At 45.0% G+C, this 24,301-nt stretch overlaps 1 protein-coding gene across 1 annotated transcript in view; it reads right to left on the bottom strand.

Moving 5' to 3' along the window:
- Nucleotides 1-24,045, bottom strand: part of LOC134033241 (catenin alpha-2) — a 61,859-nt gene extending 37,814 nt beyond the window's left edge. The window contains exons 1-2 of the mRNA XM_062477338.1: nt 23,971-24,045; nt 13,387-13,539 (exon numbers count right to left, since the gene is read on the bottom strand). Coding sequence (XP_062333322.1) covers nt 13,387-13,539; nt 23,971-24,003 — 186 coding nt within the window. The 5' untranslated portion in view covers nt 24,004-24,045. The remainder of the gene's footprint in view (nt 1-13,386; nt 13,540-23,970) is intronic.
- Between the last annotated feature and the right edge of the window lie 256 nt (nt 24,046-24,301).

Genomic DNA, 24,301 nt, shown 5'->3' with positions numbered 1-24,301 from the left:
TGAATTCTGGTTAGACTTTTTGTCCGACTTGAGACGGCGCAAAGGCTAGGTCACTGTGACGTAGCCATCAAAGTACCGTGAGATCGATTCGAGAACTGCCGGCTGTGTAGCCCAGCGCATTTTCTCAAGAGCAACTGCACGGGTTCTAATGACGACACAGAATCCATGGATAAAGTTGGACAATTAGACCTCACCTGAATTCCCCTCTCGGTTACCCTAAATACCCCCCAAGCAGCAATGTGGGTCTATTAATTTAAACAAAACGTCTGACCTTAGCAGTGTTCATATTTAGCAAAATCCTTATCAGGATAAATGGTGGACCCCAATTATCCATAGTGCTCTGGGATTACAGCAAAGGGCCTCTCTGTTCCTGCCAAATCTCTACCCCACAGCCTCCTCATACTAGCTCCTACCCCGCCCTCGTCCACTCAAGAGCCTCTGGGCCAAAATCTATCTTTGCCCCATTTTTCTGAACACCTGTCACCTAGACTGTTTATGATGGTTAAGCCAAGGTGTGCTTGATCCCTACAAAACCTGTCATTGTGATCGGTCCAAGATCTCATCACCTTTCTCTGTCAGAATGGCAACGTATTTCACAACATGCCTTAAAGGGATTGAGTGAACCGGGATTCTTTTGTGTTCACTTGATAATTAAGAAGTGTATATAAATGATTCTCTAGCATGGCAGCACGTGCTCATTATGGAGGTTAACATACCAGGCTAAAGGACACAAGTCCATGGCTAAGGATGTATAGTTGCATTCCAAACAATCTTAATTTAACCCTATTTATACTGGTGAAGACAAGTGTGGATCAGTGCATGTTAGTGACTAGAGATAGCCTAACGCAACCAAATGTTATGTGTGGAATGACCTTATTCTAACCTGCACCATGCAACCCAAAAGGACTGTTGTTCTGGATGCATTAGGTATCGTAGTCACAGCAAAGGTAATCATTTACTTCACCGCAAAGTGCATTTTGTCACCTGAGAGTTCGTCATTACAACATAAATGTGTAGTACCGTCTGAGCTTTAACTAGGACATCGCTGTTGCCACTGTGCAGGGATTTGTAGTTCAGATCGATGATTAATTGCTTGAGTTTCACATCAATGGACTACAGCGGTAATAATTTGATTAAAGACAAAAAGAAAGGAGGTAGGACAAATATCTAGGTAAAGAACTGTTGTACTAAAAGCTGTAGATCACAGCCCTGTTGGAAACGGTGCTAATATTTCCTCAAAGGACTCGACCTCCAATAAATAACGCTATTGCATTTAATAAGCTATCTCGGTTAAAAATCACAGGCTCCTTAGCTTCTATCCTTTCACCTAATTAATCAGGGGCAGCAGGCGCACAGTTGCTTGTGCACTCTGTCCTGTATTTTGTACCGCAGAAAAAGAAAAAAAAATCCCTGTCTCTAATTAGCTGAGATGATCTATTTTTCCTAATGAGAATTGATGGCTTTTCTTCTGCTCCGCAAAGCACTTTCTCTCTTCCTGCCTCTTTTTCTCCTCTATCCCCGCCCGCTCCTACCAGCCCCCGCCGTGCCACAAGTGCAAATCAGCGTCCGTATATAGAAAAAAGGAACACCAAATGAGGCGGCGTGCATGATTAATGGACTTAATTTCCAGAGGATTTGACTTGACGACGATAGCCCACTTCACCGCCAATGCTTTCTCATGATTACATTTAGACTGTGTCAAAAAGTCATGCAGCTCACCAGCAAGTGGCCCCTGCCTTTTCACTACCCCCACCCCCCACCTGCATTCCATCTCTCCTTATGGCAACCTACCAACTTCACTTATATAAAAAAAATTCTAAGTAACCCCGCACATTAAATACAAAAAGGAACAAGGCGCTTGAACAAAATAGAAATGTTCTCTAAGGGAGGATTACTAGCATGACACTTGGACTTCATTCAATTCAATTCTTTCCATATATCGATGCCAATACACACCAAATCACATAAAAGGTAACACACTTTTACAAATATTTCACTAGGTAGAGGCACTTTGCGTGAACCACTGCACTAAAACGGAGCAGCCTACTACTGCGCCCGCAGAGGATCGCTCACCCTGTACTCTGTCAACACAAAGATGGCTGCTCTCTCTGTGTGGCTTGGCAAGCCCTGGCTAATGCTGTGTAAACACACTGATTCTGCTACTCCCTGCTGCAGATTTAACATGTGTTAATATTACATGAGGCACGGGAGCCCCTTTGATGATGTAAGCACATGCTCAAACCAGGACTTTCCCTTGAGGCACCCTTTGAAAAGCCTACAATGCTGATGGCAAATGACCACTGTTGGTTTCAAATTAATCCGCTGCGACAACTTATTTTGCCCAAAAAATCCTGATATGATGAATATAAAACGACGAGAAATGATTGAGATGATCAAGATGCAGGACAGCTGGTTCATAGCCACGGAGGGCACTGAGTGAAAATCAAAGCCCATCATTAGCCAGTTTCCAATCTAATTGCTATTCAGGTCTTCCTCTCTGGACCACGGAAGGGCGTCTGTGTTTAATAGAAAACCCCTGACCCGCTCATCATCTGGCATTGAGCGAACATGTTAATTTAAAAATAAATAAAATGGTTTGTTTCTGAATAGAGACCATAACGCTTTCATTGATAGTTTTCCTTCCCTGTTCTCTTTCTTTCTGTCTATTCCAGTCTTCCTCCAAGACTGACTACAATATCTGACTACATATGACTATAATTATGGAATCTAATGTTCAAAATTGAGAAGAGTAGTTATCTGGTAAAAAGGAATGTGTTGTCAATATGAGGCTTGCCTGCAGGATAGTGCAGCTACATGCCATCAGGTTAGCTCTCAGCGTTTTCTAAGAATACCTTTTCAGAAAGCCTTCAGGAATGCCTGAAACATCCTGCCACAGCACTTTGTAAAACGAGAAGAATGAGGATGAGGTGGGACTAAAAGACAGGAAAATATACGGGCCAGAAAGAAAGAAAGGTAGAAATTCTGAATTAGAACCCTGAACCCTGCCTACGGGCTGGATAGATGGAGAGATGAGAGAAGGAGGAACGGCAGCCATGTGGAGGGATCTCTACGCTCCTTCTCTCACCTGTGCACTCAAGGCCAATTTTCCCAGCGTCCATCTGGAACCTACCTCCTGTGAGTGTCCGTGGAGAAAGGCCCTTCATTAGTGCCTTCACCAACACATGATAACATCTCAGCTCAGAGCACCACCACAGGGGAGACCTGGGTGATGGAGCGGGAAACTGGCTGCAATCACAAACACACAGTGTACACACACACACACACAAAGATATATATATATGAACTCACACACACACACTTAAATCCGTTTCTAGCTCTAACCTCTTTATTAGGAGGATGTCTCTCCCCCAGCGCCCAGTCAGAAACTAAAAGGTCTCTGTCAGCCTGCTGGACTTCTCAGCTGACTTTGCTATACTGTAGCTGCAGGCTCTCACTGAAGGCTGTTGCTGTGTTTTTAGTGTGTGTGTGTATGTGTGTATGTGTGTGTGCACGCGTGCTTAACGTCAGCTCTGAGGGATGAAGGGTTCAGGTGTGTGCAGGTAAGCATGTACGTGTGCAGGGCAGAGCCCCCGCTCTTGACGGCCGTGTGACAAAAGGCCAGGATGCAGTTTCTTTTACCCCCTAGAAAAGTCATGGATGAACTCTTTATTTCAGTTTATACATTTTTTTCTTTCAAAATACAAATACAAAATTCTATTAAGCTCCAACAATGAACCCATTTCATTTTGATATCACCACTGAAGAGGAAGGTATGCTAATGCCTGGCCTCCAGCATCCATCTTGCCAGCTACAAAGATGGTCAATTATTTTTCACATCTAAAGAACCCTGCTATGCTGCATCTTCATATTATTGTTGTATAGGAGACAATGTCAGCTCTGACCAAGTATTAAGGGATGTCCAGATGGGGCTTCCACCATTGTGGCCTTCTTAGACACTATTTTATTTTAGTCAGTATATTTTAGTCTTCTTCTGTCAGTGCTGTGCTTTTCGAGAGAGAGAGAGAGAGAGAGAGAGAGAGAGAGAGAGAGAGAGAGAGAGAGAGAGAGAGAGAGAGAGAGAGAGAGAGAGAGAGAGAGAGAGAGAGAAAGAGAGAGACAGAGAGAGAGAGAGATATGTCACAATGTGCTGGATCCCTTACTACGAAGGCCTGTATAAGCTTGATGTGTAAAGTGTATGTGTGTCTTTCACCTGTATGCATTTGTGACTGTGTACTGTACAGTATGTGCAGACTGCCACCATGCATGTGCCTACACCCCTGCTGTTTACAGGCCTATGAGCATGCACGTATTTCTGAACGTTTATGGGAATCAATTCCTGTCTGTGTGTCTTTTTGCGTGTGTGTGTGTATGCATGTGTGTGCGATGGACAGAGACTATGCGCTTGTGATAAGACAGAGGGTCCTGATTCCCTTCCATCCTTCAGCGACGCATGATGAAATGGAGATAGACTTTAATTTGAGTTTTATGGCGCGCAGGAGCAGAAGGCGAGGGGGAACAGGCACTTGAGGGCCGCTTGGCCTGATGGGTAATAACTCCAGACGCATTAGAGCCGTGTCTCATATTTACTCCCCTTTCTAGACAAGAAGCTACTACCCACCACCTTCTAATCCTTTGAGTGTGTGTGTCACTTCCGCACTGGGCACCACACAGACAGATAAGGCTTGTAACATGTCATCATCAGATACCGTATGTAGAGGTGCCTCTGCCTCACTACACAAAACAATTTCCTGTGCTAGCAAGACATATTTGTGCAACATTTATCTAATAGCAGGCTGGGTGACATAGACGATGTCCTGACTCGACACTGTCAAGGTGTCTCCGTGCTCGTGTCAAATACAGTATGCTGTGCATTTTGAGGACCGTTTCCACATTTCTGTTACAAGTGTCTGAGAAGGGGGTATGGGCGAACGAACTGTCATGAGCCTTCCTTCAGTCTGAAATCAAGACCTACATCTTTTTTAATAATTCGGGGAGATGAAAAAAAAACATCCTGTTCAAGAAAAGAAAAAAGAATATCAACTCCAAACAGGGTCATTTGTCTCACGACTGACAAGATAAAGGCCAGTGTGTACTCCGAGCACCACCATTACAGGCATAGGAACATATTTAAACATGGCAAATTCAACCATATCCATCCCAGGGACACAGCAAAGACACGTAAATCAGCCCCAGAGAGATGCATGAGACGCACGGCCGTCCGTCTCAGCGCCACATGGGATGAGCCGTCATTCCAAGTACTGTAAGTGGTCGCTGTATTACGTTAGGAGTGAGAGGGTACGGGTTCGAGCCAGACACGTCAAGTCTTATCTCTCCTCCCTCCACTCTTTTGTCATATTTAATCTGGTGTAATCCACTTAGTGTCACATTGGAGGCAGGCACGGGGAAGGGGGGGTGTGTGGAAGGGGGGGGGGTTCTGCAACCCGTTCACCACGCAGCGCAGTCACTCTCCCCGGTGAGGGTGTTTTTGCCTCGACGCTTGGCGTGGTCCTCCTATTGAGCAAGCCATTCATGCTGGTGACTCTCAGCTGTGCGTGTTGCGCCGCAGTCATCTCGTATCATCAACGAGTGGCCGATGCAATCGCCCCCTAGAGGTGCCGTGATGACGATGACTCCAGGACTCACCACTTTGTTTCTGGAGTGGTACATTTGTCAGCTTACTTTGCATCACTCTCTCTGTGTCTTTCTTTCTCTGTCTCTCTCCCTGTCTCTCTCTCTCTCTCTCTCTCTCTCTCTGTGTGTGTACCTCTCTCTCTCTTCCCTCCCTCTCTGCCAGTCTTTTTCTCAAAGATCAGAGGTGTGACTGAAGGAGCCCTCAGAACAGAGCTGTCAGATTGAGGTGATGTGCTGTGCTGATTGTGTCCCTCGGGGCTGTGAATGTGCAGACAGATAGGACCGGTACTAGACAGCCAGCCAGACTGGTGCTAGACAGACAGACTAGTGCTACACAGACTGGTGCTGCACGGACTGCTCTGCAGACGTCCTGACCCACACTCCACTGGCAGAGCTCCTTCACTGCCCCACCTTCCCCTGGCCAGGACAACGACACAACGCCACCATTTCTTTTCTGAGAAGGTCCGTTCAACCAGACCAAATCCTCCAGATCTCGCAAAGCAGACCTGTTTGTCCCGCAGGAGAAGAAGAGGCCAGCTGGGACCTTGTACATAGTCTGTTTTCCAAACAGTGGTGAACACGGATGAAGACAGTTATGTTCCTGATAATGAAGAGTCTCTAATTCAGGGTGGGTGAGCGCCCAAGGCTAAACAAATGCGTGGAAATGCTTTGCACAGTAGCTGCTGAGCTGACATGCGCTGTGTTTCCAGAGAGCTCATAGCCACTGAATAAATCATCAAAGTAAATTGAAACACATCAACCTGAGAAACTGCTGAAGAACTGAAACTAACAATGCAGATGGGACTTCCTCCCAACATGGCCGTCCCCCTTTATACAAGGACAACATTCCCCATGAAAACACCTCCAATACTATCAAAACCTTGACTTAAAACACTGAGCTTCCATTTACCCTTAAAGCACCAGCTATGAGAGACAGATACTGTCCTCCGACAGCCAAATTTGAGTTTAACATCACTATGTTTTTCCTGGTGCAGTAGCAACCAGCTACCCAGCAGTGAGATCCCTTATTGGCGATCACCCGTGGCGGTATTGATCAAATTACTTGGCGTCCCTCTTTTGTCACCTTAAAGCGTCCGTTAATCCTCTGGTGTCACCTGTGACTGCTGAGCTGGGAGGTTTACTGACACTGAGCCCAGAGGAGGGGCTCTACTTTGTCCTTATATCTCATAGTCTCATCCACTCCCTCCACTCCCCCCTCCCTCCTCCCTCCACTCCCCCCTCGGCTCCCTGTGGTCTCCCCTCCCTCCGTCAGATAAACCCAGCAAAGATGGTGAGTCTCTTTGATACATACCCCCTGTCACATGACTTATATCTCTTGGCCAGGAGATCTGACGATAAGTAGGATAGGGGTGACGATATATCTCCTCCGTAACTGCCCTCTACCCCCCTCCTAGCCCTACCTTGCTCCATGTGCTTCTACCATACAGATTTCCTCAGAGGCCCATAACTGTGAGGGTGGGGAGGGTTACGTTGAAAGGAAATTAGGGAAGGTCTGGGTCATCACAAATAGACTCCCAACAGCTCTAACAGCCATCCATCTCCCCTCCTCCCCTTTCCTCTGTCTCTTCCTCCTCATCCCTTCCTTCCTTCCCCTCCCTCCCTTCCTCCCTCCCCTCTCCCTGCCTTCACCCCTCCCTCCGTGGTGTGTCCTGCACAGATCCTGATACGCTGCACCTCCACAGGAATAATATTTACTGCGGCAGTCCGTCTCACAGCGTCAGGCACTGAAGGCCAATTCGGCATTGATTACATTCAACCCCGTATCGATCGTGCATAATCATTGGATTTTTCCCTGACTCCCCTCACTCCCAGACTAAGGTCACAGCAGTAAATCCCACCGACGGGGTTCTAATGAACTGATGCTGCAGAAATTAGCAGGGGGGGTGTTGTACTGAGAAGGGCAGGGACCGTTACCTCTGTTATAGATTATTATTAATAGTTATAGATAAAAGCTAGACCGAGACCGCATGCTCACGAAAAATGTATTAATTCAATTGTATTTCACCCCCCCCCCCCTTAATGAAAATGGTTTTGATATTTGGATAATGCTTGATCAAAGTTTAAAATGTCTTCAGAACTCTCAGGGTACATGATTTAACAAGATAACAGTAAGGATAAATGATGACATATTGGACCACATCACTGCTCACTCCTCCAGCCATCCAAGGGCACTCCCCCTACTGTACATGGGCTCATGTTCATGGTTCATGTTGTTCAATTGTAACTTGTTTAACTACATGCTCTTATGGTTCTTCCCTTTGGGACTTATTTGGTTTTCACAATGTATGCTTCATATTTTGGCTGCTCGCAATGTTCGGGGCTATCTCGGTGTTATGATCAGTGACCTATGCACTTTTGTAAAGCTCTCTCTTGGAAGTCGCTTTGGATAAAAGCGTCTGCTAAATGCATAAATGTAAATGTACCATTTATCATCAATACAACATTGATGTTTACATACAAGTAAATTATGCCAAAGTGGGAGATAACAAAGAACAGTGAAGGACAATTCTGGAATATTCAGATCAACAGAAAGAGAAAAGGACCACAAAAAAGATGAAATGACATCAAGGGATGACATGCAAATACAATGCAGCAAGGCCATTAAGGATTATAACAAACAGACAAGGCAAGGACACTAAGGACACTGTGTAAAAGGTATGTTGGAGAAGGGAGATTCTGGCCCTGAGAGGATAGGGTTGAAAGGTTGTTAGGATGGTGCCACCCATAGGAAATCAAGGGAATCAGTAAGGCCGTGTCCGAGACCTCACTACCATAAATAATTGGAGTGGACATCCGCCATGCTGTAGTTCATTTATAGACATGAGACAACCCTGATAAACAAAGAATAAACTGAAAAGTTGCATGAAAAATACAATAATAACTATAACATGCGCCAGGTCCATGAAGGTGACATTGACGTACAATGGAGAAGAAAGAAAATACAAAAAATCAACAGCCTGACTGGCAAAGGACTGGAGCAGCTGATTGGACGTGAGGAAACCTGGGTTGAGGAGGCCAGGGGCCTCCATCAGCACAAACCGAGGAGAGAGCAGTATCCCTTTCAAACGGGCCGCAACGGAAAAAGGCCCCAAGGATGGTCCATAATGAGCCCTACACTGAAGGTCGTTCAGACGGCGTTGAGCCAAGGTCAGGGACGAGCCGCTGCTCCACATTAGAATGGAGGCGGTGTGTGAAGTCTCTGCCATGTACAATGGTAGCGAATGTAATTTGTTTGGGTGTAAGAAAAAAAACTTTTATTTTTTTTGTTTAAGGTAATTTGATAGCCAGGACTAAATAATGTCCTTCCTCGGTTTCAATTAATGAGAACATGGGTTTTGGCCATCGCTAATAGAATGGGCACTTAATGGGGGGTGGAGGGGGTTGAGAGAGTATCAATTATGATTGAAGATGAATGTGACTGAGCTAGAGAAATGTGTGTTTGAGTGTGTGTGTGACTTTTACTGTTGAATTATTGTTGATGCTTCGATATGTGTGCCCCTTTGTGTGTGTGTGTTTATGTGTGTGTGTGTGTGTGTGTGTGTGTGTGTGAGTGGGTGTTAGGGAGCAGTAAAGCCTGGACCTTTGAAGATCAGCAGGTGCCCGTTCAGAGGCTGCAGGGATGGCGGGTCAGGCTGAGGTCACTTTCATTAGGACCAGCCCTGGGATTTAATGAGACCTGTATAGCCCTGGCCATCAGACCATGAACACAGGGATACCCTCTCACTATCCTACAGCAAGCTCTCTCTCTCCCCCTTCCATCCTCTCTTGCCTCTCATCCTCTCTCACCTGTCCCATCCTCTCTTCCTCTCTCTCTTCCTCTCATCCCCTCATCCTTTCTCTACTGTAACCTTTTCCCCTTTCCTCTCTCTTCCTCTCTATGACTAAGTGCTTCAGATAGTTGAAGTTGGGCCAGAGTGGGGTGAGGTACAATATCATCATTATGAGGAGTGTAAAGCTTGTCAGAAGTCATATATATCACTCCCTTGCATGCCTGGGCACACTGATGGAGCCTGGGACTGGCCTGCCAAAAAATGGTCTCAGCCCCCCACCTAAGGACCTAGAGAGACTGTGTGTGTGTGTGTGTGTGTGTGTGTGTGTGTGTGTGTGTGTCAGTGCACGGTATGTGCATGAAACTTTTTTTGGACTGTGAAGAGGGTGTCCACCTCGAAAGCCCCAATCCCATTTTGGTTAATTAAGGTCAGACCAAACTGGATAATAAACATTTCTCTTTCCGACTCCGGCACAAGGTCTACTGCATTACTCCATCATGCAGCATGCATCAGGCCCCTCCCACTCTTCTCCCAGCCAATCAAATTATCTCGTAGGTAATTAGTGGCTTCCTGGCCCCTGTCAGGGCAGGTGATAATGAGAGTGATGTGATTAGGATGAGGGTTCAGGGTGAACCTGTGTACTCAACAAGGTGAGCAGAGAGAGAGGGAAGGGGAGAGAGAGGGGATGGAGAAAAAAGGAACAATTATACAAAAGAGTGAAGGATAATGTCTGATTAGCGAGACAAAGTGATGTTTATATAATATTGAAATAACATTGAAAATTACAATAAGTGATGGCAATGTGGATGGCGACTATGCCAGCTTTGATGATGAAGCATCACGAGGTTTGGCCTGGATCAAACTGGTGCCCGTCCTAAGAAGTCAAGCTCATTGCCCCCATCCTGACACGCAACCGGTCCCAAGAGGATGATAGAGGATTAGAGTTGTGTGTGTGTGTGCTCGTTCACACGTGTATAATCAAACGTGCATAACCTTCAAAATAACCAGACAGAGATAAAGCTTTGTGTGGTTACAAAACTGCTCCAGCCCTGTGCATGTGCATCCAACAACAAGCCATTCAGGGCTATCAAACCCATCTATATTCATACCTGTATATCCATTAGCAGGGATACTGCAAAGCTGTCCATGCTTTCAACAGGGAGCAGAACACAATATGCATCTGTACACACATGCTGAAGGCAGACTATGTATGGAGACGGGAAAAGATCATTTGCCTTGCTTCCCTGCCATGCATACCATATCGGCAGGCATAGGTACTTTCTGATGCTCTCTGATGCTATAGGACTGTAGCTCTGAATAAAAATGGCCCTAAATCAAAAATGTATGCATGTTGTGAGCTTCCCTATGACTGAACATGACCTCACGTGGGACATGTTGTAAAATGAATGCCTGATTATAAGTTTGCATATAGTATGCATATACAGACAGGCTCAATTGTATTATTACCCTTACAGCTCATTGAAATAATTATTCCTTCCTTCTGAAAAGTGATGTCATTATTAAACGCTATTTGCATCGTGTATACTTGCATGCCTTTGGTATGTCATAGATTGAAGCAAAAGTGTGAAAAGAGATGAATTATTCCTCATTCTACCAATATATTGTAAAATTTCCAGGACAGATTAGTTAGTAGCCCTTAGAAATTATGAATAATTGGATTATCGTGATTTTCCCAAACAAGTAGTTTATCTAATTAGTATCGCACGTCTCCAATCTTGTAATCCGTCATTCAGCCTATTTAAATGTAGGAAAGTGGTTACTTTGTCATTTTGTATCCTTGGTGCACCACACCAACATGGAGCAGAGGGAGCAAAAGAGAGAGTTGTCTGAGGAGATGAGAAAGAAAATAAAAGACCAGCATGGTAAAGTTACAAGACTGTCTCAAAGAAGCTTGATGTTTCTGTGATAAGATGTTGCAAATATTATTAAGAACTGTAGCCAACCTCCCTCGGCACGGACTCAAAAGAAAAATCGACCCCAGACTGAACAGAAGGATAGTGTGAATGGTAAGAAAGTAACCAAGGATAACTGCCAAAAAGATTCAAGCTGAACTCCAAGGTGAAGGTAGACCAGTTGCTGAATGCAACTGAATCACTTTTTGAGTGACAAGGAACAATACTTATGTTCTTTGGACAGATGAGTCAAAACTGGAGCTTTTTGGCAAAGTCACATCAGTTCTATGTTCGCAGATGAAACATTTAAAAAAAAGAACACTTTAAACACAGTGAAACATGGAGGAGGCCCAGTTATGTTTTCAGGCTGCTTTGCTGTGCCTGGCACAGGGTACCTTAAATCTGTGCAGGGCACAATTAAATCTTAAGACTATCAAGGCATTCTGGAGCAAAACATACTGCCCAATGTCAGAAAGCTGTCTCAGTCACAGGCCATAGATCCTCCAGCAGGACAATGCACACAGCTAAGAGCACCCAAGCATGGATAAAAACACAGTTCTGAAGTGGCCTTCTGAGTCCTGATCTGAATCCTATCAAACATCTATGGAAAGAGCTGGAACTTGCAGTCTGGAGAAGACACCCATCAAACCTGAGCCAGCTGGAGCAGGCTGCTCAGTAACACGAGCACAAGTCAGTGAGAACTCCAGAACATGTTGGATTGCAGTGATTGCCACTAAAGGTTGTGCAACTAAATACTAGGTTGAGGGTCCCATAATGTTAGTTTTTGTAATGATTGTTTTACTATTTACAATGTTATGATAGAACAGCAAAGTCTGATATGTTAAATATTGAATAAACAATAGTGGATGCCAATAACTTTTGTCACTTTTCAGTTATTTCAGAAGAAATTCTGCATTCTTAGTTTTTTGGTGGAGGGGTGCCAACACAAATTTGAACAGGTCTGTATATTTCCACTTATACATACAACTTCTGTGTTTGTATGCGTATGTCTGTGCTAAGCTACACTGTCAGCCCTGGCATCTTGCATGAATGTGAAAGGCTAAATGCTTTTATTTTAATACAGCTACCATACTGCAAATCATTTTGTAACCTTTTGCCTGTTTCAGGTTGGACTGAAATAGGCCAATGAATGCAAAGGCTGGGAGTTAATGAGGCTAGAGTATAAACTGTGTGTGTATAGGGGCATGTGTGTCTGCCACTCTGTCTGTTTGACCATCACATGGTTACTCTGGGGTCACTGATACCAGAAACACTTGTATCACTCAAGAAACACATACATGAATCACTGAAACAAGTTACTCAAAGACAATGTCATAACCACATTGTGAAACGGGATGGCGTCCAAATGTCCCTTTCTCCATCAACAGACAGGAGTTGCGGCCACGAGCACTGTGGCGACCCCAGTGCACACTAAACAAAGCTGTTGTCAGGTAGAGAGCAGTCTGAAGGCCTGAGAGATATGAGTGTTGTCACTACGACCCCGGCACTGTCTAGCTCTTTACCCTGCCAGGAAACAACCCACTCCACATCGATCCGGCGCCCAATTACACGTCTGGAGAATGGACATATGTCATTTAGGCTGTTTGCTTTTTATGCCACGTGGTGTTACTTCTAGTGGAGTGGCAGAGCGGGTTTGATCCTTTAATTTCACAGAGAGTGAGTGTGTATGTGTGTGTGTGTGTGTGTAAACAAAAGGTTCAACAGGCCTTTATGTGAATACAATATATGCATTGTTGACGTGCTGGACTACATCAAAGCTAGTGGCCTGTTCTGTATATTGACAATGGAGTAAAGCATTATGGGCTTTTCCAGCAATTACTTTGAGAGCTTTGTCTTTGGACACTGTGAGTATCCACATTCAAGTGCACTAGAAACACATTATGTTGGTGGCGCCCCAAGAATGAAGACACTTTTGTGATGAAAGCTTTGAGCACTCCCTGTAAACCACTAGCGTTCAATGTCAACAGCAAACCTGTGATGGGCGCAAGGCGACTTCCTGTTTATTTGTGCTTTGGCGTGTCATGACGTACCTCCACCAGCTTGTTGGCGTGCTCGCGGAACACCTGGGCGTACTCCTTCACCTCCTTCTCGTTGCCGCTCTTGGCCGCCTCGATGAGCACCAGCAGTGGAACGTTGGTCTCCAGGAAGGAGTCTGAGATGTGGTCCATCACCGCCTTCCTCAGCTGGGGAGGAGGAGAGGGGGGTTAGTGGGACCAAGGTTCATTCAACTTTTTCGCTGTTGTGTCCTTATCCTGACCGTGAGGTGCGTTTGAATGCACCTCACGGTGCGATGTATGAGTGCGTTTGACTTTGTACGTTTTCGACATGGCCGTGGACATATTCTTCCATAATATGGACTCAAACATTGTAAAAGCTAAACTTTTGACTGTGTATGGATGCATACAACCAATAACACCATAACAATTCTAAGAGACTGTTACCACCCATCCTTCAGTTTTTTTACCCCGTTGCCTTTTGGCAGGCGATACCAAAGCATTCGGTCTCGCACACGCAGACTGGAGAATAGTTTCTTTCCAAGGGCCACCAGGCATCTGAATGGACATTGATACATACTCGACACTTTCTAACTAGCCACTTTACACACTGTCACTTTCAGCTACTGGTTGCACAATCAGCAATATTGCACTAATTTGTTACCCCACTTGTCTTTAGGTTAGTATAGGTATATAAGGTTAGTATATATTAGTATGTGTATTAGAGGTTTAGTATACTGTATTGTATATTATTTTGTTTTTAGGAGGTTTATTTTATTATATTTGAGCTTATCATAGGTGTAATCCAGGTTGTGAGTACTTATATGTTATGCCAGGTTGCTTTGCGTTGTGTTGTCCTAAGAATTTTAGTGAACCAGTCTGACCCTGTGTTGTTCTGTGCATCTGACAATTAAAGACTTGAACTTGAACACTGTGTTCATGTGTATGGTCCCCTTTTTGTGTTGAGAGAGAGAAAGAGAAAGGGACAGAGAGGGACAGAAAGGGAGAGAGAGATAAATAGCTACATAGAAAGGAAACATGCATTGAGTCCATGAGGAAAAATTCACAAGCGGCAGTAGGGCCAGAATGGACAGCCGGAGTCATAAAAATGGCCGCCCGAAAGTAGTCATGTTCCCCATGAGGCCTTTATGAGGCCATGGCTACTATATTTGTTTATAGAATCATTTTGTGCTAAACTGGCAGAGGGCAGGCTCTTTTCTCTGCTCAGTGCTAAATGGACACTGATGGTATTCACAGTTTCAGGATACTCAACAGTGAAACAGACTGGAGGGAATTGTGGTAAAAATGACAATAGACAGGTGCTTCATCTTAGAAAGAAAGCCAGTTAGTCTCACAGGGCTCTGGAGAGATCTGCTACTGAGGCAGACAAACACACACGCACCCATGCAGACACAGCCAAACACACACATACACACATACACACACACACACATGCACATGTGTTGTAATCTTTTTAGACTGTACTGTACCTAAACTGTACTGTAAATGTGTCTTCTTGCACAAGTACAAAGAACAACTGCATGGGACTAATTAACAATTTTAAATGAAGCCTTCGGCAGTGGGAATTTAAAGGACTTGAGAGGACATCATTCATAATTAGCTGTAAAGAAAACATTATTGCTGCGTGTTCCTATATAAAACATTTAGAGGGCGGTGGTGGACAGGGAAGGGGTTGGAGCACCAGTGATTGACAAGGGCAGAATACTGCTACCCAGCAATAATTATCAGCGCGTCAAGCAATTAAAAACTTAACTATCAGTGTCCACAGACTTTAATGATAAATTATGGCTTCATGACGTGTCAGTATGGACTACACAACCTGCTTCTTGGAGAACAGCTAGAGGAACATCTGGCCAACACCCAGGACATAATCCAAATACCCCAAACTACCTTTCTCATATTCTTTTTCTGGCAATGACGGGAAAGGGGCAAGAAAATAATGCCCATCTCCAGTATTGAAACTGGACATACCTAGAAGTTAAAAGTTGGCAGTTGAAAGAAAATGATGGCGTGAGAAAGAGAGAGAGATGGAAAGAGAGAGAGATTAGGTACTGTATTTCAATCTTAGGGCTGTGTTCAATAGGCAAGGCACCTGGGCATGAAATTCAGAAAAAGAGGAGGGGATGGAGGGGTGGGGGGCAGTGAGGAGAGTTGATGCAAGGTAGTGATCCCTCTCCCACTGTGCCAATCATCTCATCTATCCCTCTTAATGAACCCTGGCTGCTTTGCTTAATAACCTTTAATAAAGACTTGTCTACTAAATAAGACTATTCTCTCTGCGTTTCTCTGTGCTCCAAGCCAGAGGAAGTGGCGTCTCAACAGAAGGGTTGTCAACTGAGAACGTAACATGGTGCTACAATGCCTTAATCTCTCCAGATCAAATACTGTACAATCAATGGAAATGACCTGGAGTGAACTTGTTGACCGTTCTTGACACAGTTGGTAGATTAATCGGTTGTAAATGCCTCCATGCTTTAGGCACTGTCTGCCTGAAGAGGGGGTAGGAACTGACGATGAGACACCAGACTGGGAGAGGATGACCCTGTTCCTCCATCTCTGCCTGCACCTTCAGCATCCTGGCGCCCACACCACACCCACACATCCAACTTCAGTCTTTCAGACCTCTGTCTCCCTCCCTCTTTCTCTCTTTGGGCCAGCTCTCCCTCATACATCATGTGGACCTCTTGTGTGACGACAGAGACAGACTTCAGGAGTTCAGGAGTACTTTTGACGAGGGGAAGAAGTAGCTTGAAGGGACAGACTCAATTGTAATCCATGCAGACAGTTTGAGTCCACAAGCTCAGAGCGGGTTGCGTGCTGAAGACAAAGCCTTTTTCACAGACCATAAAGTCCTCCAAAGGTTTTTATTTCCTTCCTTCCTCAAGCCCTTCTAGTAACCTTTGAACTGAGCTGATGTCTTTTCGAAACGGTACGACCCAATTACAGGCAATCCCAGAACTCCACTACAGTTGAAAACTCTTAATGTCTCCATTGTCGTCAATGGAATCGCAGTTTCCGTCAAGTAATCTCACTGCTAAATTGGAAAGAAAAAGGGGTCCAACTTGACAAAGAGCATGTCACAGATTTCTTCCTGTCTGCAAAAACAGGGAGAGGAAAATTGGAAATGGTAAGGACAGGGGGAACGAGTGCTTGAACGTAAATTGCTTTCAGCGACTTCCCCCCCAAAAGTTTGATGGCTTGTGAACTACCTGTACTTCACACTACCCTCATTCCTTATCCTCATCCCTCTTTTTCATGTCTTCTCATCTGTGCCATGACTTTGTGGAGGAATACAGAGGTGATGCCGTGATGTCTGCGCAGATAAAATGGTAACAGTTGAAAACAATAAAGATGCAAGATCCATATACTTAACAGCTGCTGGGAGATGGATATCGCCACAGTTCACTGATAAGATGGAGTGTTTGTGATCTTCAAAAATGAGATTAGCAGCTTATTTAGCAAATTTGCTTTTTTTAATGAGAAACTGTGAGGTTCTTATTCTTTGGCGAAGAGAAGGAAAGGGCGGGGGAATTAGGGACCTGTTCATACACAAACACAGATGTCAGAGGGAATTGATCTAAGGGATACTTCATGACAGTCTCTCTCTCTCTCTCTCTGTTTCATAACATGCCACCAAATATTGTACCAGCCGGTGCTAGGCATGGTGCATGTAGACTTCACATCTGAGATGATGGCATTTACACAAACAACACAGATGTTTGTGTAAATGCACACACACAAACACGCACAAACACAGGCCGTTTCAAATGCACACACAAAATGGAAATATATGATAAATAAAAGAGGTACCTATCAGAGAGGTAACAAGGATAATCCAATTATGAAAAGGGACAACAAAAATCATTGCAGGGCTTTTAAAAGTAGCATTAAGGCTGGTATTCCCCACGGCACTCTACTGCGCTGCTCTTGTGATTTAGCCCAGATAGCCTGCGGTGCCTAGGGGTCAGTGTCGGAAAGTTTCTTATTAAAATGTCAAGAGCAATCGCAGGATAAATGGGCGGGTGGGCCGTGGCTGGGAAAACAGCCTGTGCAAATCAAAATTAAGTAATAGCGTTCATATTTGATATTGGCTGTCTGTGTGAGGATGATAGGTGAGGGACCAAGGGAGAAGGGGAGGAGTGGAGGAGAGAGAGAGAGAGAGAGAGAGAGAGAGAGAGAGAGAGAGAGAGAGAGAGAGAGAGAGAGAGAGAGAGAGAGAGAGAGAGAGAGAGAGAGAGAGAGAGAGAGAGAGTGGGATGAGAGATATTGGAGACGTACTGTAAGAGGACTTTGTGTTTGAGATATCAAACACAAACCGTGTGTAGGCACAACCTTGTTGAACCCAGTTGAGAAACCAGTGATGCTACAGCTACAGGACCACATACAGCTACTGAGCCGTGGCTGGGGAAATAGCCTAGCCTAGCCTAGCCTTGGTGTTGGGTAGATACTGTGTGGAAGCGGATAAAATGAGAAGGAAGAAAGATGGATATGCCTCAGCTCTATAATGAGTACCAATGTTATGGATGACTCGATCACCTCTCCCTCTGTCGTCCCTCCATCTCTCCATCTTGTCTATCCCTCATGGCAGTCCCCAGACTGTTATCGAAGAGCTCACAGGATGTGTGTTCATTTCATGTATGTTTGACTGTGAAAGAGATGGCCCGAGAGTGGGCATGTTTGTGTGTCAATGTCTTTGTGTTTATGTAGGCTATGGGTGCACCATTACACGTGTGTGTGTGTCGGTGTGTGTGTGTGTGTGTGTGTGGGGGGGGGGGGGGCTCACTGGAGGGCAAATCCTGCTGACAGCACTGCCATCTGTTTGGTTGACATGCCGTGTCATTTTACAGTGCTGCTTCTTTCTTGTTCAACTTCCTGTTCTGACTGTAAATAAAGATGAAAACACTTATCTTCTTCCTGTTTTCTCTTCCTTATCTTGGTAAATGACACTGCAATATCGCCAACAATTACTTCAAGTACAGTACAGTACTTTTGATGAACATCTTTAATGTATTGTATAGGAGTCAGGTGGCTGAGCGGTGAGGGAATCGGGCTAGTAATCAGAAGGTTGCTGGTTCGATTCCCGGCCGTGCGAAATAAAGTTGTGTCCTTGGGCAAGGCACTTGCCTCGGGGGAATGTCTCTGTACTTACTGTAAGTCGCTCTGGATAAGAGCGTCTGCTAAATGACTAAATGTAAATGTAGCCTATCTAGGCTGATGGCTGTGATTTCTAATTGTTTGTGGAAACAAAGCACAACATTCAGCTCAGCACAGCTGTCCCCAGCCCCTCCCTCTCTCTCCCACACCCCTCGGCACACTACTCCAAACCAATCATCCAACATCTGTAATAATTAACACATCAAGAACAAAATTATAGCAATGGCTTATTGTGTTCCACTTTTTCCTTCTTTTCTCGCTTGATTTTTGTTCATTAAAACTGGTTGTTCATGGTGGGAGGCCCCTGAGAGACCTGACATGACGCAGGTGTTTGTTACAGAGAGCAGGGGCCAGGCTCAGGTCTGTCCTTAGTGATGTTGGGAAGTGGAGTCTGGTTTCTCAGGACGTCCTCCACTTCTTTCTTAACCCCAATTAGTTATTTTCATCACAAGCGAAGAACAGCTGGAATGCTAAATGTACCTCCTGTACACCCCCTGCCTCTTCTTCTCCCGCTCTCTGTTCTTTCTGTCTCCCTCCACTTCCCACTCTCTCCATCACTTTCTTTTCTTTTCTTAGGTCCCCCTCCCCTTCCCCCCTACCTCATACAGTCATTATTTCACTCACATTTTACCCCTCCGGTCTTAAAGGCACTCAGAGCCATCAGAGCAGGGCAGTATGGGGAATCATGATCGCGGGTCTGTCAGAGGGGTCCACTGAACTTCACCTCCTGAGTCTTCGGCTAAAGAGGCCTGACTAATTCGCTGTTGAGCTGTAGATATCAGGATGTGTGTGTGTGTGTGTGTAATGTACGTGTGTGTGCCATGTGCCATTGTCTCTCTTGACTATGAGTTGGATTAACGAGCCACCTCAAATTCTTTAGCTGTCTAAACAAAGAATATGGACTGGCATCCAGAGGCCTCTTGTTAGGTGATGTAATCGTTGGTGTACCTGCTTGACTGTCTGAGTAGAAGTTGGAGTACATGTTCTTTGTCATTTTCTAATTGTTTCACAAGGTTCTACATATTTTTTTGTGTTATATTTTTGTGATATATAGATAGATATGTGAAAAGTACCCTGCAAAAACAGGATCTTAGAAATGGTATTTGCTTACAAAGACCAGCGTAGCCGCTTCTCTCCACCTTGGTCTTCTACTCCCTAACAAAGCTCTGTAGAGTGGCTCACATTCCCCGTCAAACAGCGAGGCCACTGGGCTCTAAATAAGATCCAGACCCCCCCCCCCCCTCTCTTTCTCTCTTCCTTTCTTCATCCCCCGCTACCCCTCGCTCTTCCTCTGTCTCTCTGGAATCAATGGTTCCCTGCTTCCTCATTCCCTGGGCCTGTTAGTCTGTGTGCAGAACACTGTGTCAGACTGCATGGCTGACCTAACCAGTATCCAGGATAAGCTAGCGCAGGCTTGGAGGCCTGCGGGCTGGAGGAGACTCAAAGCTCTGTGTGGCTGGAGACTCACACACCAGTTCCTCAGCCACATGACAGGAGAAGGCACGGAGCAGAACCCATATAGATAACAATAAGGAGGGGAGGGGGATTTCATGGTCTTGTTGTAGGTTTCTTGCTCGTAATGTGAATCCCTGTGATACACCCTTGGTCTGAAAGTCAAGGACGTGTCAGCGGTCGTCCAGCTGGCGAACACGGGCGCTCCGCACTCGGGACAGATCATTGCTGTGAAGTCCGTCCGGGGACTGCAGGTGTCTGCTTTACGCCACATCACCGCTACTCTCTGTATCAGCTGGAAGCATCAGAAGGATTTATTCCCGCACTGGTAACTAAATTCGATGGGCCTGGTTTTCTCATTTCATCAATACTGTGGCGGATCAAAGCTGGCTCCTATTAGTTTTCCCTGTGGCTATAATTTGCAGATGTGGGGCACATATGTCTGGTGACGAGATGGGCGGATCTCATTCAGCTCACATGACAGCTGCTGCTGGTGAGATGAGATGGTAACGTTACCGTGCACCTCCTATCCCTGTAGGGTGTGTGAAAATATCACTAAACATACACTTCCCATATGCTGTATTGTTGCTATATATGCACTTGCACTATCCTTTGTGTACTCTCACACACACGAGAAATGAGTCACTTCTTTCCCCTGAACAGTTAAGAACCTGTAGCTATACACCATTTATGAGTTACACGACATGCATACAAGTTCAGCCAAGTGGGATTACTATTAGAAATCTGTTTGACTATATAACATAAAAACATAATAATTAATTTTTGAACAGCTCTTTTTGGGAGTCACTCATCTCTGTCGAGGCCTCAAGGGGAGGATGAGTCTGGATCCAATGTACTACTGCTCTGCCCTGAGAGCAACATTGTTCCATACACATGCCACCAGACAGAGAGTGGGGTTTATGCAAGAATTAGAAGTGATGGGGGAAATTACAAGGGGGGGGGGGGTAAAATGACTAGGAGGGGGGGGGATGAGGGGGGCAAGTTAAGCGAGTAAATCAGGACTATTAAACACTTTTCATTTCCTTTAAACCACTTTACTGTGCCATAAAAAGCCGCAAAGTCATGCAATAAACATCTCTACCGCTTTAATACAGCGATAGATAATGAAATAAATGTCTTAAGAGGATTAAAAATGGCTGGCCTTGCAAATCTGTAAACAGTTATCCTCCCTCCTTTTGGTGTATTTGTCTGGGAGGTCATGTGTTGGATGTCTACCTGACAACCAGCCTGACTGCAGTCAGGTACACCTGTGCAGTTGGTCCACAGACCTTTGCAATTGCGAAGGTTACCAGCAAACGGAGTAGAGAGGAAATTAAAGAGATTGAAAAAGGAAAGGTGGGACTTTGAATAAAAGTGTCTGCTAAATTTACATTTATGCATTTAGCAGACGCTTTTATCCAAAGCGACTTCCAAGAGAGAGCTTTACAAAAGAGCATAGGTCACTGATCATAACAACGAGATAGCCCCAAACATTGCGAGCAGCCAAAACATGAAGCAACTAACATCAGATCCAGCCAAGCATTCCTAAGTACCGTTGTACTCCTGGAACAAGTGCGTCTCGAGACTTTTCTTGAAGGTGGGGAGACAGTCAGTGTCCCTGATGGAGGTGGGGAGTTGATTCCACCATTGGGGGGCCAGACAGGAGAAGAGCTTGTGTTGGGACCGGGTGCTCTTGAGCGGTGGGACCACCAGACGGTTGTCAGAAGAAGACCGTAGGTGGCGGGGGGGGGGGGGGGGAGGGGGGGGGTGTAAGGCTGGAGGAGAGACTTGATGTAGTCGGGTACAGTCCTGTTCACCGCTCGGAAGGTCAGTACCAGAGTCTTGAATCTGATACGGGTTGTGATGGGAAGCCAAATTAATTAAATGTAAAAATGTGGATGTAATGGAAGGGGGGGCGGAGCAGAGCAGCATCACGTGGGGATTGGTTCGCCGCAAGGCGCACCTTGGCGGCGGAGGCGGTTTTCTCGCGGTGCGGAGGGATCTAAGGGTAATTTATGCCTGAGGCAAACCTCCACCGCACACCCCCCCTCCCTCCCCCCCCTCCCCTCCGCCACTGAGAAAACAAGCGAGCGTTGAGGTAGTAATTCTTGACCTGTCTGGCTCACTTTTTTTTCAAGATTTACTCTGAGGGCCTTTCACTCAAACTTGCAATCTAAACCCCCTGTATATCTTGCCGTGTGAATATGCCGTGTTTTCAGTACTGCTCGGTCAAGCGTTGTAGCTTTGCCATATTGTGTTTTCATGCTCAGCAGTGAGAACGCAATGGTGTGTGTATTTGTGTGAGACAGAGTGTAGCACACATGGTTCATATAAAGCTTAGCTACTGAGACCAAGTTCCATGATGCTTCTGCACAAGTACATTTATAATCTGTGTGTGTGCTTGTGTCTGCGTGTATATGTGTGTACGTGTGTGAATGTGTTAGTGTGAGGGGGGAAGGTGGGGGCTGTTCACAGTGACAGCAGACAGTAGGGTTTGAAAGTCACATGATCAACTCTAAAAGGCCATTCGGTGATCCAGACAGCTAGGCGCTGCAGTGCTTCTCTCTGTACAGTCCTCTCTCTTGACAAGGACGATAGAGGTGTCAATCTGTATGTCTCTCCACTTGCACTGAGGGAAAGTGAACACACACCTACCGCACACACACACACAGCCAAACACAAACTCGGCAGGGAGTCTCTACCACTGTGGAGCAATGTTGTTTATCTGGGTTAAACACCTATTTGGAAGTCCTGGGTAATGGGATTTGAAATTACGTTGTCTTATAGTTCAAGCTGAATGTAGATGCAAATAGTGAGGCTCGGCACAAAATATTTATATGCAGAGATACATGTTGCTCTGATAAGGTCTTCGAAAAGTAGTTCTCATTTTTTAGAGAAACAAATCTATTTTGTACATGCTTTATATAGGCCCACTTCCTTCATTTGTTCATGTTGTTTTTCCATTCTAAGATTTGTAAAAAGTAAACCACCATAGGTAGATAAAGAATACAGAATTTTCTTGAACATTTTGGAAGTGAAAAAGTATAAATTGAACTTTTTATCTCTGTCACTAAACAGAAGTGGGTTAGGGGCCTCCTAGTTTAGCCACAACTGCACAGAAACATTGTAGTTTGGGAGGTAATAGCCCAGCAGCTGATTATGGTGTTAGAAACCAGAGCTCCAGATGGCTGTGATCCATAATACTGAAAGGCAGGAACATTTGGGTTATTTCGGCCGAGAGAGGAGGGAGCTGTGCTGCACAGACTTCTAACTACCGTAGGGAGCTCGGCTGTGGGAGCAGTGTGCTAAAAATACAAACAATTATTTTTTTTAAATTATACAATAAGTGCAAAGCCACTTTTGGAGCCTTCGTGGATGATGGAAGTTTGTGCTCGGAGAGGAGTTTACTCTGTGAGTCTACCTTGAGTAGTCAACAGAATCTCAAATGGAGATGTGACCTTTTGGTATGTTTCTTAAGTCTCAGCATTGGTTGAATCTTACTGAGGGACTTGTTGCACTTGTTGGTTAGTTGTAACTTGTTGGTTAGTTGTAACTGAGTTAACTAGATTATATTATTGTTGCTTGCTTTCCTAGAGGTACACTCTTGCACTTTTGAGGTTCATGTTGTTTATTTTGTAACTTGTAAGTACTTGCATTTATGTTTCTTCCCATTGGCACTTGGTTGCTTATCACAATTTATGCTCATGTTTTGGCTTCCTGCAATGTTTTTTGGGCTATCTCGTTGTTTATGATCATTCACCTATGCACTTTTTGTAAAGCTCTCTCTTGGAAGTCGCTTTGGATAAAAGCGGCAGCTAATGAATACATGTAAATGTAATGAAATAATTATTTAGTCCCAATTTACAATTGATTTGTGCTTGGAGAGTACAAAACGGAATTGATAGGCTCAGACCTAACATGGGGCTTAGGTCCGAGCCAATGGCAGGGCTCTCTGACTCAGTGCTGCTATAGGTTTTTCAGCATTGCACCTACCTGTCTGCGAAGGTCGCGGGTCTTCTTGGTCATCTTGTCGATGGCGGAGTTCAAAGGGTCACCTTTCTCTTTTCTGCCAGTCTGTGTGATAGGAGAAGAGAAGATAGGGTGTTAGTTTAGCTGACTTACTCAGGTAGCACAAACAGATGGAACACATCAACACACACACACTTTACATTGGGAGAACAAAAATAAATGGAACTATTTGTTTTTTCCCTTCAAATGAAAGTGCCATAATGATGAAAGGCATTTCAAATATTTTAGGCTTTACATCCTCTTTACTAAGAGCAGCCCCGAGCAGCACATCTATGGGGCCTTACCACAATAGCAA

The sequence above is a fragment of the Osmerus eperlanus genome, chromosome 14 (assembly GCF_963692335.1).
Source record: "Osmerus eperlanus chromosome 14, fOsmEpe2.1, whole genome shotgun sequence".
NCBI classification, from domain to species: Eukaryota; Metazoa; Chordata; class Actinopteri; order Osmeriformes; family Osmeridae; genus Osmerus; species Osmerus eperlanus.
This window is presented reverse-complemented; position numbering and strand designations above follow the sequence as displayed.